Genomic DNA, 12392 nt, shown 5'->3' with positions numbered 1-12392 from the left:
CAGTTGAATTCAATTTTATTTTATTTATACAGCAGCAAATCACAACAGTCAACTCAAGGCGCTTCACATTGTAAGGTAGACCCTACAATAATATGGAACAGGTATTTTCTGAAAATACAATATTTGGCATCTGGTTAATTTTGACCCTCTGTAATTGACCAATAGTTTGTTGCTCATGAAAAGCCAGTTGATTGATGGATTAACCCAGATTGGTTATAACCACTTCATAAACATAAAAAAATTATTTTTTTATGGTACAACTCTACTAATGGTTTATTGATTTCTGATCAGTGGAGCGTAAACTTCCCATCTGTGTCAACAACCACAAATAAAACACTACCCACCAGAAATGCAAAGCAAGCCCCCCCAAAAAACTGCAACAGGAAACTAACTGGATTCTCAACAAACACAATACATGATTATGTGTGGATACATTTTGTAGGCGGGCTGATCATCAGCCCATCAGGCCCATGCTGTCAGGATAATGTTGCAGATTGATCTGTGATTGAAGTTTAATTAACATGAGCCCGAAAACCTGTAAAAACCTGTTACAGTGTTTTTGGTGCCCAGCTTTAATGACTGGCTATAATCTTGTAGGGTGTTTACTGCTGCATAAGAATCATCAGTATTAGTTCCATTATTTCATTTCAAAAGATGCTCTTAATTAATTGTTCTAGTGATTCATTTGTCACTTTGTTTTTTTTCTTCGATGCAATTAATCCTTTGGTGTGTCCTTGGTGAGAAAGTGTCTCTCTCTTCATCTGAATACATTTTAAATGAGCTGCCTGTGGCTTGAGTATAAATTTGATGTTATTTTTTGCTCTTCTGCAGTGGCAGAATTTCATCAGATTAGCAGCGCGTCTGGTTTAGAAGTCGCCGTTGTGCCTCCTGCCCTGCTCTGAGTCTCGTCTGGCAGTGTTGTGTTGCGCTGGGCAGGGCTTGGCACCGTGTGCAGGGGGGACAGATGGTCTTACGTGTGATCTAGTTTGAGGTCCAGAGCCGTACCCCGACAGGGACCCTGGCAGCTGATAAGCCTGGCTTGACGTCCGCGGTCCCTGGGTGGGACTCCGACAGCGACAGCGACTGCGACACGACGGGCCACCCAGGTGTCGGCCAGACAGAGACACTCTCCTCCTCTCTTCTAGCCACCACAGCCAGCTGTTTCATCTCTGCTGTTACCATAACAAACAGGAAAACATTACAAAACAGGCCTGAAAATCTGTTCAAACACCATGATAAAACTATAATGCCAAGATAGCCACAATATTTCCAGCAATTTGCACCAGTTGAGTAACCCAACAAGCCAGGTTTATTATACCCACAGCATGTAAAGCATACTGAAGGGTGAAATCAAGCAGCAGACAGATATTTTCAGACAGCTTTAGCACAGAAGCTTAGTGGGTGGGTGGGTGGTTGTAACGTCTAAGCTTTTTAATGTGTCTACAATTGTGCGTGCCAGCATTTTGGGAGCGATAGGTTTGATGGATGGAGACAGGCTGAAGCCGAACTGCAGCGCTGCCGTTTTGTTGCCGCTCGCGTTATTCATGATGTTGTCGTGCATGAGGTTATCACAGCAATGCTCTCATCCCCCCCTAACGCCGTGTCACCAATCCACGGCTCTCAGCACCAGGAGACTCATCAAGTCATCATAGATCAACTCATGTTGTCATGGATGGCATTGAAAAAGTAACAAGGGCAAGCTATCGGGTGCCCGGATAGTACAGCAGGAGCTGAAAACTGCATTTATTTTAGCCAACCTGCGTGACTCTGGGTTGGCTGGCCTGATGCACTCCACGGTTAGTCAGCACTCCCACCGCTTTGCCAGCTCAGCTTTTATTCCTTGCCCTGGAAATTGAGTTTTGCTGGCCCTGTAATGTACTCAAAACTACATCTGCAACTGACTGATAAATCTACGCTTTGTTGCACCTGACGGATAGCTGTGAAAATGAAAATTCACCGCGGCACGTTGCTGTGTCAGGAGGAAGGTCACTTTAGATTTGCCTCTTCCCCACTCAGGATGATGCCAAAATGACCATTTTGTCTCAGAATCCAGTCGCAAAGCTAAACTATCTTCTTAAGCTCGTTCTGTACGATGCGACGACAGGTTTATGTATTGTTTCGTTGAACTGCTGTCTCTCCCTGGCTGCATGGCAACACTATGAGAGCAGGCTTAAAAAAGCACAGCTCCTTCCACGATGAGTAAATAATATCCATTATTTGCTGAGGGAGAATGGCTTTGTATTTACACAGCAGTGATTGTGTGTGCCGCGTTACATACATGAGGGTGCTATTCGGCCAGCTTGATAAATACCACAAGACAGCAGATCTTTATTGCAGACTAGCAGTTGGGGTCTGACACTCCAAAGACCAATTTCAGACCGTTAACAAGGCCTGGACAGGAATACCTCACAGCAAAATGTCACAAGGCCTCCCTTTCCGCACCTCTTTCCGCTTCCCCTTCTGCGGCTCCCCTCTCGGTTCCACCATCAGCTCTCCTCCGGACATTCAGCGAATTGTAGTTCCTCTCTTTCAATTTGCCCACCATGTTACCCCGTTCCACAATGTGCTGCCCCGGGGGATCGTGGGTAGGCAGGAGCGGTGGCCCCAGCCAGGTCCGCAGAGAGCTGATAACCTTTCAGTGTTGCTTTAGCACGCTGTGTAAAGAACAATCAGTGCTTATCAACCTCGACGACAGGCGAATGTTAATTCAATGTCATGCAGTCAGGCTGCAGCGGGAGAATGGGAGCATCACTTGGTTACGCTGTGACAGCCTGACGTCTTCTGCCAACAAATAACTTTAAGAAGACTGGAGAAAGGCTTGTTTTTGATTGCCTTTCTGATATGTAATCTCCTCTCTCTAATCTATCTATAAAATGCTACTAAAAATGAATTTAAGGTTTACAGACCCCTGCAGCTGTCATTTGTGTCACAACTGCATAAAGTCTAAAAACAATAAGTCCAGCACCATAGCAATACTGACATCAGAAATAATACATTTGACATTTGCGAGGGCCTAAAACCAAATTACAGCTGCTAGCCTGCCACTAACATGTTGGCCAAATGCCTCCATAAGTGGGTTTACTGTGTAGGGAACACAGCTGCCTGTGTTGTTTGTGGTTTATTTTGAGTAAAACCTGCTAGAAGTGCTCAAATAATGTCACTGTCCATTGGGGCTTAAGACTGCAAGTTTGAAAGTGTAAATCTGGGGGTGCTGAGTGCAACAAAAAATAAAAAATAAATAAAAAAGCGGTCTAACCAGACATCTGCAATCCATTTCCTTCTATTATTCACCATCGCCGCCTCAACAATTCCCAATCTGTCACTGATCTGTTAATGTTCAATTTGCATTGTGGGTTTGTTGGCATCAGGTTTTGACAAGAAGAATGTGTAGACTGAAAAACCCATGGTGCTGCTGCATCAATTTTACTAATGCATTTGTCCATGCTAAATGAACACAGTTTTCTCCTCCCACAGTTACTGGACAACAAGACACATGTAAAAAACAAAAATATATATAATATATAATAATTTTTGAAAAAGGCCCCCTGTCTGTTATTACAATCTGCGTTTTGTGTGTTTTTTGACCAATTTTCAGTCATGTCATTTGTCACGTTCTAATATGGCCACAATGATCTCCAGTGTATAAAAGCTATGATCTCTTTAGGTAGGCAGGCTAAAAACAAATAATCGCCTAAATTGTGGCTACACCTGTAAAACACAATGGAGATATGCCACCACCACCACAGCCTCCAGCTAATTAGGACCTCAGTGGGGGAAAAAGATGGATTCATCTGCTCTCTGATGATGCCAAGAAAATTGAAGATGTGTGCATTTTGTAACAGGATCAAATTTATGGCCAAGCTGTAGCTGGACTCAACTTCTCAGGGTATAATTTAGCTTAAACAAATGAAACATTATTATGTTTTAATTTCCACCAAGAAAAAAATGTCAAAACGGGAAGAGGGGGGGAAGCAATCTTTCTGTGCAGTTGCAGTGAAAGCTTGCATTAGCAAGAGAGTAATTTATGGACCGCCAGCTGGCCTGTAAAGGTTACTACCACAGGCAATTCTGACATGCTAGTTCAACAAGAACCTCATTAAAATACTACAGGCTTTTAGAGACATCAACGTATAAGGTTACCTTTGTGTCTGGTGAGCATAAAAACAACAGATTTGTTTGTTATGGGGAAAAAAAAGTTGACTTTTTCCGCAGTTTTTCTCTCTCGCTCTGTGAATCTGTCTCTCTGTCTAATTTACCTCTTTGACCTGATGTCTTTCTTTGCCTCCCAGCACGAATTGTTCGCAGCCGTCAGTGGTGTGAGATGGCTCCCTGCATGGAGGGGGAGGTCTGCAGCCTCCTGTTCAACCGATCCGGCTGGACCTGCACCAGGGGCAGTGGTCGCATCAAGACCGTCACGGTAATTTACTAGACGTGACATTAATATACGCCATATGCACATAACAGCAATGCGCCTACATTTTCAGCATGAGCGAACCCCCGCCAGCCGATAGTGTCAGGTGAAGCCTGAGCCCTGGGCTACAGGGAGTATATTTCAGTCAAACAGCAGGTCAGCATCCAGGTTTCAAACACTGCATCAATAGTGGAACAAAGATGCCAGAAAATTCATGCAGCACTGCTCTCTGTGGGATCAAACTTTGAAGATTTTTTTAGATATCTTTAGGCCTCAGTCTGGTTTGTTTTACACTTTTACAGGAGTTTTGAATTTTGGTAATTCAAACTTTTGAAACACTGAAGCCTGAATCTGTAGCATATACAGTAATAGTGGTGCAAAGATGTGTTGGGAGGTGCATAGGAAGAAAATCTCATGAAATTAGTGAAATCATCATTAGTTTTTACTGATCTGCAGCTCCTAAGTATAAGATGTTCAGCTCCAGAGCTGCTGGATCAGCCCTGTGCTGTATCACATTTGCACTGAAAGCAAGCAGTGTACCATATTACCCGGGCTACTTGTGGAAAACTTTCTTTTTCCTACATCCTGGATTATTTTACAGAATGGCTTAAACACACTAGCCAAGGCTCAGTCATCTCCTCCCAAAGCTAAAACAAATCATTTGAAGCCAGTCAAATCTGAATCTGACACCAAATCACACGAGCTAGGAACTGCAAGTGAATCACACATTTGGAACAAATGTTCTGTAGTTATTATTCTGTCTTTGTGTTTTTATGGAGAAGGTGGAAGCTGATGGAAAACGTCTGCAAATGCAAATGCAAGACAGATATATGTAATATGTAAAAATGTTGACCAAAGCATTAGGCAGTGTGCAGACAGATAACATTAGTGTCTGACCTCTCTCTGACTTTGTTAGAGATTTAAACGAATGCAAAACATGTTGAATTTTTAAAACCCTCAATATGGTGTCATCTGGTCCTCTGTAGGCTCCTCTCACAGTGCATCCAATGCCTCAGAGCTGCCAGTGCTGCATCGCTTACTGAACACTGATTAATTCTCATTTGATTAAGCAGCGAAACAATGCACAAGGAGCATTGCTAGTCTCCACGAGGGTTAACTTCATATATTTTTTGTATCAATGCAAAAGAATAATCATTATGAATGAGTTTGAAAGCAAAGAATAAAGAAAAATATCTACCCTCCAGACATTACTGCTTGTTTAGTGAACATTAGAGTCACCATGGATACAGGTCTCTCTGTCACTGTGTGCTTCACACTATATCTCTAGGCAATTTCACACTATGCAGCTCTATGCTCCATGAAAATGGAGCAATTTTGTATTCTTTCTGTACAATTCAATGTAATGCATTTCTCTTAGCAGGTGGCCACCTTCCTGCTATGACTTGTGGAGATATGGTGTTGATAACCTTTCTTTGACAAGTCATGGAAACAAATACTGATAGGTTTGTAGCTTGAACCTATTCGCTGGAACGTTGAAGACAATATAATTACACAGCAAAGCAAGACACGAGTAGGCAAAGTTCTTCATGTTTCTCGTGCACGGGAGAGAACCGGACAAACGCCGTTCCTTCGCTTGACCCCAGTTGCTCTCGTTCGTTCTCCCGTAACACTGTTCTTTTATTGAGGCTACATGAATATGCATAGGTTCATTAACATATGACGTCTACATACACACAAAGAGTACCTTGCCTGTGTGCGTGTGTGGTGTGATTTGTGTGAGGTCAAGATGTGACCCTGTGAAGACTCCCCAAAGCTGGTGCCAGGCGTCTAGCAGATCTATCTAAACAAAAGGCTCTTATACTTAAAGAGATATACGTGTGTTTGCTAAACCATATATCAGCAAGAGAAGATACGACCTCTCCTAGGAGGTGTGTGATCTTATGCTACACAGAGTTGTTACAGACCTCCTAGGATGAGACATTCTTTCAATCTACAAATGATTATACACCTCTAAGCATATATGGTTAAATATTTCTAAGCATAAATGACAATCAACAATACAAAACCTAACAAATACACTTCCTCCAAAAAACGTCAGCCGATCCCAGTTATACTGCTGGCATGTCCTCTATACTTTTGTTTAGAATGGTTTGCGCTTCCCACGTTCATGAAAATTTTGAAGAGGGCCTAACGACTGTTGGTGACAAGCTCGGCTGGACAAGTTTCTTTTTAGTCATCTGCTCCTTGAACAGCAAAGAGCCAAACTGTGGTCATTAAATCTCTGAGCCAACTGGCTGACTTTATAACTCTTCAAATTTTATTTCTGCACCACCTTTTTGCATTTACCAGTGTTACCTTGCTTGCTCGGCTTTTCGCTGTCATTCCCAGGGTGTCAAATACAGATTGTGCAGATCTGTCACAGAAATCTGCACAAGTTGTCTTCTGGCATCAGCTGCAGCAGTATCAGACACCGAGGCCTAACAATCTGCCAATGCATGATAAAATCTACGGCGGTGGAGAGAAAAAAGTTTATTTGTTAGCCAAGAGACTGGAGCTTTTGTCACATATTTTGGACATATTAATGGCTCAGTCATACTAGAGGAAAAATAGGACAGCAACCTTCTTGCCAGTAGGAAAAACTGGTGGTTGTTGTCAATTAAAAAAAAAATTGCAGTGACCCAAAGGTTGAACGTGCAACCCTCTCAACCTCTGGGCGATCGCTTATGATCACAAGGGGATTGCGCAGGTTGCCTGGGGAGAGACAACCTGTCTCCAAACAACCGCTGCCTGTCTCATTCCCTCGGACTCTCAATCATTCTCAGAGTGAAGATGTGCAAATAATTGCCATTAAATTTAAAAATGCAGACGGATTCCCAACATATTGCTATCCATCTGAGTTAGTCAAGTGCAACCCTTTTAGACAGCAACAGACTGGAAATGGTTGCAGACCTATTCCCTTTTTTCAAAGGCGACAAGATCATCAAGCTCTTTGCACATGATTGGCAGAATTCTGGCTGCAGCAGTCTCCAGCTAGTGTTGTTGCCTAATGTAGCATGAGATATCTAGAAATGCTTAGCATCTCTTGACAATGCTTCGGATGAAAACAGGATTTTTTGTTTTTAACTCCAGATCTTAAACTTTATAACAGTTGCTTCGTCTGACAAACTGAATACACACAATCACTGAAAAATAGTCTTTTTTTAATGAATAAAAACATAATTTCTGTCAGTGAGTATCAATCTAAAAAACCTTGCTTTGGACTCAGGACTTCAGTTCTGCATGTAGGAAAAGGATTTACAGTGAAAGTACAATCAAATATGAGACCGAGAGGTCCTGTGCAAGCATCCATGCGCAACAAATTGGAACTGAGACCAATCTCAATGTTGGCATAAACCCATTGTGTCACAGCGCCAATGCCAAAGTACCAGTTTGTATGTATCTGTGGAATACCATGTCCTTTAAGCTATCTCCTTTCAACAGAACATACATGAGTTCATTGGATCATTTAAATAACTGTAAGTGGCTCAATACAAAGAAGTAGGCTCATATTTATGGACAAACACTATTTTGATTGTACCTTCATGCCAGTAGAGTGAATACATTTTTTTACCTGCCTGATATGTGCCTCAGGTAAGATTATGTCAACAGAAAGAAACAGAGGGGTATAACTTACAGAGGCAGTGCAAGTGAAACAGCTTGGTGTTGTCAGCAAGAGATGACAAGATGGACAGAGCAGGAGAGACCGCTGTCCTTCCCGTCAGGTACAAGGCCAAAGGTCAGCCTCTGACCGGCTCTGTTGATTTTCACTCTCTCTTATCTCTCTCATTTGATGTCTCTTCATCTTGTTCGCTCCTCTGCCTCCTCCGTCCAGCAGCCCTGGGCAGCTGTGACAGATTTCACGCATGCATTCCCGCCGTGCTGTAATGTATCCTGACAGCACACTTAGGTTAGTGTTTTGCTTTTTGTACATACATAAACAAAAAATGCAAATGATGTGTTCCTCTGCACATTCTTAATTAGCTGTTGCTGAGCAGATTTTTGTTGAAGAAGTTAATCTGAAGTGATGTCAGTGGGTTTCTTTTTTTGGGGGGGGGGTTGCTTGTTTGTTTTTTCTGTTATGTATTTTTGAGGGGGCAGGGATAGGAAGGATTTGGCAGTAGAAAAGAGGAGGTATCAAGAAGTATTTGTTGTAAGACCTAAAATGGGAGGAAAGCACATTCTGGAAGATAAATGAAAATGAGAAATCTATAAAGAGGATTGATCAGGCTGGAGGGGGGATAGAAGGATGAAGAGAGAGAACAGGATGGAGGACTTGGCTGCTTCTCGGCCTGCGGCCAAGCTCTGTCTGTCCACATCTGCAAGTATCTGGGAGAAGGAGAGTGCAGAGAGGAGGTTTTAATTGCGAGACAATCTGTCTTCACGTGGTTAATAATCATATTACACACTGGCATTCGGGGAGTGTGTTTTTCTGAAAGCTGATAATGGCTCTTTATTCATGCTGAGGTGCACAGGTTTGATGTAGGTGGAGCTAGCAGATACAACAAAGTGACAAATCTACCTGATGGTGGCAAATCATGCAGAAAGCCATGCATCCAATAAAAGACAATGTGGTTAGAATAATTATACATTGAAGCCGACATTTTTTCTTTTTCATATCTAAGTCCAGTATGAAATCTCTTTCTAATAACTTATCAAATCTATATGAATTCAGTCAGCCAGCTAGGGCTGCCACGATTAGTTGACTAGTCACGATTACGTCGACTATCAAAATCGTCGACGACTGATTTAATAGTCGACGCGTCGTTTGAAGCTTTGTAAGATCACAAAAGAAGCAGGAATAAGTAGCAGGATTTAAGAGTGTAATAACGGACTGAAACAGAAGATGGCAGCACTGCATGTACAAGGATGCCAGCTGCCGTTAAACCCTGAAGAAGAAGAAGCTTTGTCCCAGAATTCATAGCGCAGCCCAGCTCAGTTTCCAACAATGGCGGCAGCTAGTTAGTTTTAATATTATTCTATTACTCTTATTATTCTTTCTGGGTCACAAAATAAACGTTTAAAATATTTTTAGGTGCGAATGTAGCTGTGTAAACCTCAAATATCTGCTCAGTTTATCAAGACACCACATATTTTCAAAAGTGCTCCGACGTTTTCGGAGACATCTGTTACCCACCAGCTCGATAGCTAGCCCAGGGGCAAGGCTCACTAGAGCCCGTGAGAACACCGGACTCCCGGCAAATCGTTTTGCCGCTGTCTTTCGCTACTCAGGTTAAACATATATAAGTCACTTAGGTAACTTAAAAATGTTATTGTTTGGCTTTTTTTTAGTATTTTATTTGTTCCTGAGTAAATCGGTTTGGCTGAGATTAAAGTTATAGTTTTTACACAGCTGAATAAACGTCAAGCAGACAGCTGATTATCAGAAGTGTGAGATGCTGGAGAATATAGCAAGGAGTTTATTAAACTTCACAGAAACAATCTGCAAATTTCATTGAAATTTAATAAACTATCATCTTTTAATTTCTGTGCAGCAGCATCTTTCATCGTCTTTAGTTTTAGTTATCACATACCTTAAACACTTAAAGCTGTAAGCTAATGATAGTTATATAAGAGCAGATGCTGCTGGTGCAATAAGCTGTAGCTGTACATCCAATGGATGCATGATCTGATTAGTCGACTAATCGCAATAATAATCGGTGACTAGTCGACTATCAAAGTAATTGTTTGTGGCAGCCCTACAACCAGCTCAAGCTAGTTTCTATGGAGTGCTGCTTTCATTAATGAAAGGAAGAGACGTCAACCTGTCAGCCTATCACTTTCGCCCAGACAGAGACATCTCAACAACTATTTGACTGATGTCAAATAATGAACTGTGCAGGTCAACACTGGAAACTCTTTTTTTTATATGAATCTACACAGTCCTCAAAAAGAATAGGACTTTTGTGTGTGTGCGTGTATGTGTACGCGGTGACCTTTCCTCTAGTTCAAATATCAGGCCCGAATGTAGATAATAAAATTTATAATCTATTCTGGACATGAGCCACCCTCAGGCCAAAATACAAACTCTGCATACCAGAAATCTAATCAAACAGGCAAATTGCCGTTAATTTGATGCTGCACACTAGTGCTCCCATGAGGATAAACTCTTTTTATTTTAACAACCCCATGGCCTTCCCTACTTTCAATACTTGACATTTTTGGGGCAACTAGATGTTAAAAATGTTAGTATGTTTCATTAGTTGTTGAGGTCTTTGTTCTTTACCTCAAATACAGTATCTAAAGAGAATATATATATGTGTATATCCTCATGCATTATATAATTATTTATTATTAATAATAATGATAATGTTGAAAGAACCTTTTTATATAAAAGAAAATACACAAATCTGTGCACTAATGCTCCATATACAGTGCCTGGATGACAGGAATTTTGCGGCTGTACACACACAGTGGCTTTCAGCTTAAAAGCTTTAATTCAAGGGGTTTAACAAAAGTATTACATTAACCGTTAAGAACCATTAACAGCCATTTTAAATACACCCTGCCAGCCACCTAGCCATTTTCAAAGTCTCAAAAGAAACTGGACAAACAAAAAAAATATAAAGATTGTTTGCAGGCAATGACTGACTGATGTCTAAAGCCCATGGAGTGTTTCCTCCCTTGTGATAACCTGCCAGGTCTTTATGTAGCTGCTGTTGCTGCTTGATTGTGCGTCTTTTTACCTTCAGTAACTGAAAAACGTGCTCCGTTGGGTTGAGATCAGGTGGCTGATGCTGTCATGGAAAATTTCTTTGCCTTGAGAAACTCTTTGTTTGCTTCAGCAGTGTAGACTGTCGACTTTAATTAAAAAATTATTGCACTTTTATATGCTGACTGTACGTGATGCATTTTTTGGAGTTGCAGTGTCAGCGTCACAGGTATAATAAAACCTTAAAAAAAAGTCTAACTATTGTAACACACATTAATTAAGTGATTTGTCAGTTTTACTGCAATATATAGACACTCCCATATTAGACACATGTCACTGCACCTGCAGCTCTTTATAAACACAACCACCTCCCATCACCTCAGCCTCCTCCTTACCGCCCGCCCTCTTGTGAGTGCAGCTCATGGTGGCACTGCCAGGTCACACACTCCAGCCTAACCTGCTAATGGAGTTTGCATATGCAGCCCGCTCTCCACTGCCAGCTAGCCATTAATATGAATCACTCTCTAGAGGCCCCTCCAAACAAGCTTGCAATTTGTCTTCACTAGTGAGCTGCTGAAAGGTCTACATATGATATTCTCCAAGGTGGAAAGCGCAATTCAGGAGGGCTGGGGTGTGGTGTTATGAGGTTGGTTTCATACACTTGACGGGGACACGGGGGGGGGGGGGGTGGATTTAAATTGCGGGGTTACACAAGAGCACAGTTGCATGCCGGGGTCTGTGCTATTGAACGGAAGCTGGAAATGTTCATAAGGTGGAAAATTGACAAGACAGCCAGGGAGAATTTAGGACAGTGAAATTAGTTTTACTCCTTTTAGGCAAGTGAGAGGCTTGTGAGATTGCATCACTTGCTCTCTGCTTGGCGAGAGCTCTGTTGAGAGCACTACTGAGCTCTAATATCAGCCTTTGCTAATGCTTTGTGTTTGCAAAGTGATGGGCTCAAATTGAAATTCTGCATATCAGAAATGCTTCTTCAGTGCGGAAAAAAAAAGATAGGACTATTTTCCTGAATATTGTTACTTCACAGGCTAGCGGGAGCTTAAAGTATGAAATGTAAGTACTTGAAATCCTGATTTGATCATAGTCAGACTGCAGACTCGTGCGCATTTCGACCCACAGACAATAACTCGATGGTTGGTGGGGAAAAAATACCCCAAAAATCTTCATACACCCACACAACAAATGCCATTGCTGGGCTAGTGTGTGGCCTGGAGGGGATTCGACCAGTCGTAGTTGGGCATTTTTTGGCAAAATGAGGAGGGTTACAAAATGAACAGGATACGCACAGACGTACACACACTGAGTGACCCAGTA

General features: G+C 41.9%; 1 protein-coding gene across 2 annotated transcripts in view; it reads left to right on the top strand.

Annotated features, from left to right (window-relative positions):
* tafa5l (TAFA chemokine like family member 5, like) overlaps positions 1-12392 on the top strand; it is a 44674-nt gene that overhangs the window by 21067 nt on the left and 11215 nt on the right. For both annotated transcript variants that reach the window (XM_026153223.1, XM_026153222.1), the window contains one exon: positions 4290-4417. In XM_026153223.1, coding sequence (XP_026009008.1) covers positions 4290-4417 — 128 coding nt within the window. The remainder of the gene's footprint in view (positions 1-4289; positions 4418-12392) is intronic.

Source organism: Astatotilapia calliptera, chromosome 20 (genome assembly GCF_900246225.1).
Source record: "Astatotilapia calliptera chromosome 20, fAstCal1.2, whole genome shotgun sequence".
Taxonomy (NCBI): Eukaryota; Metazoa; Chordata; class Actinopteri; order Cichliformes; family Cichlidae; genus Astatotilapia; species Astatotilapia calliptera.
Note: the sequence above shows the minus strand (reverse complement) of the source record. Positions and strands in the feature narration are given on the sequence as shown.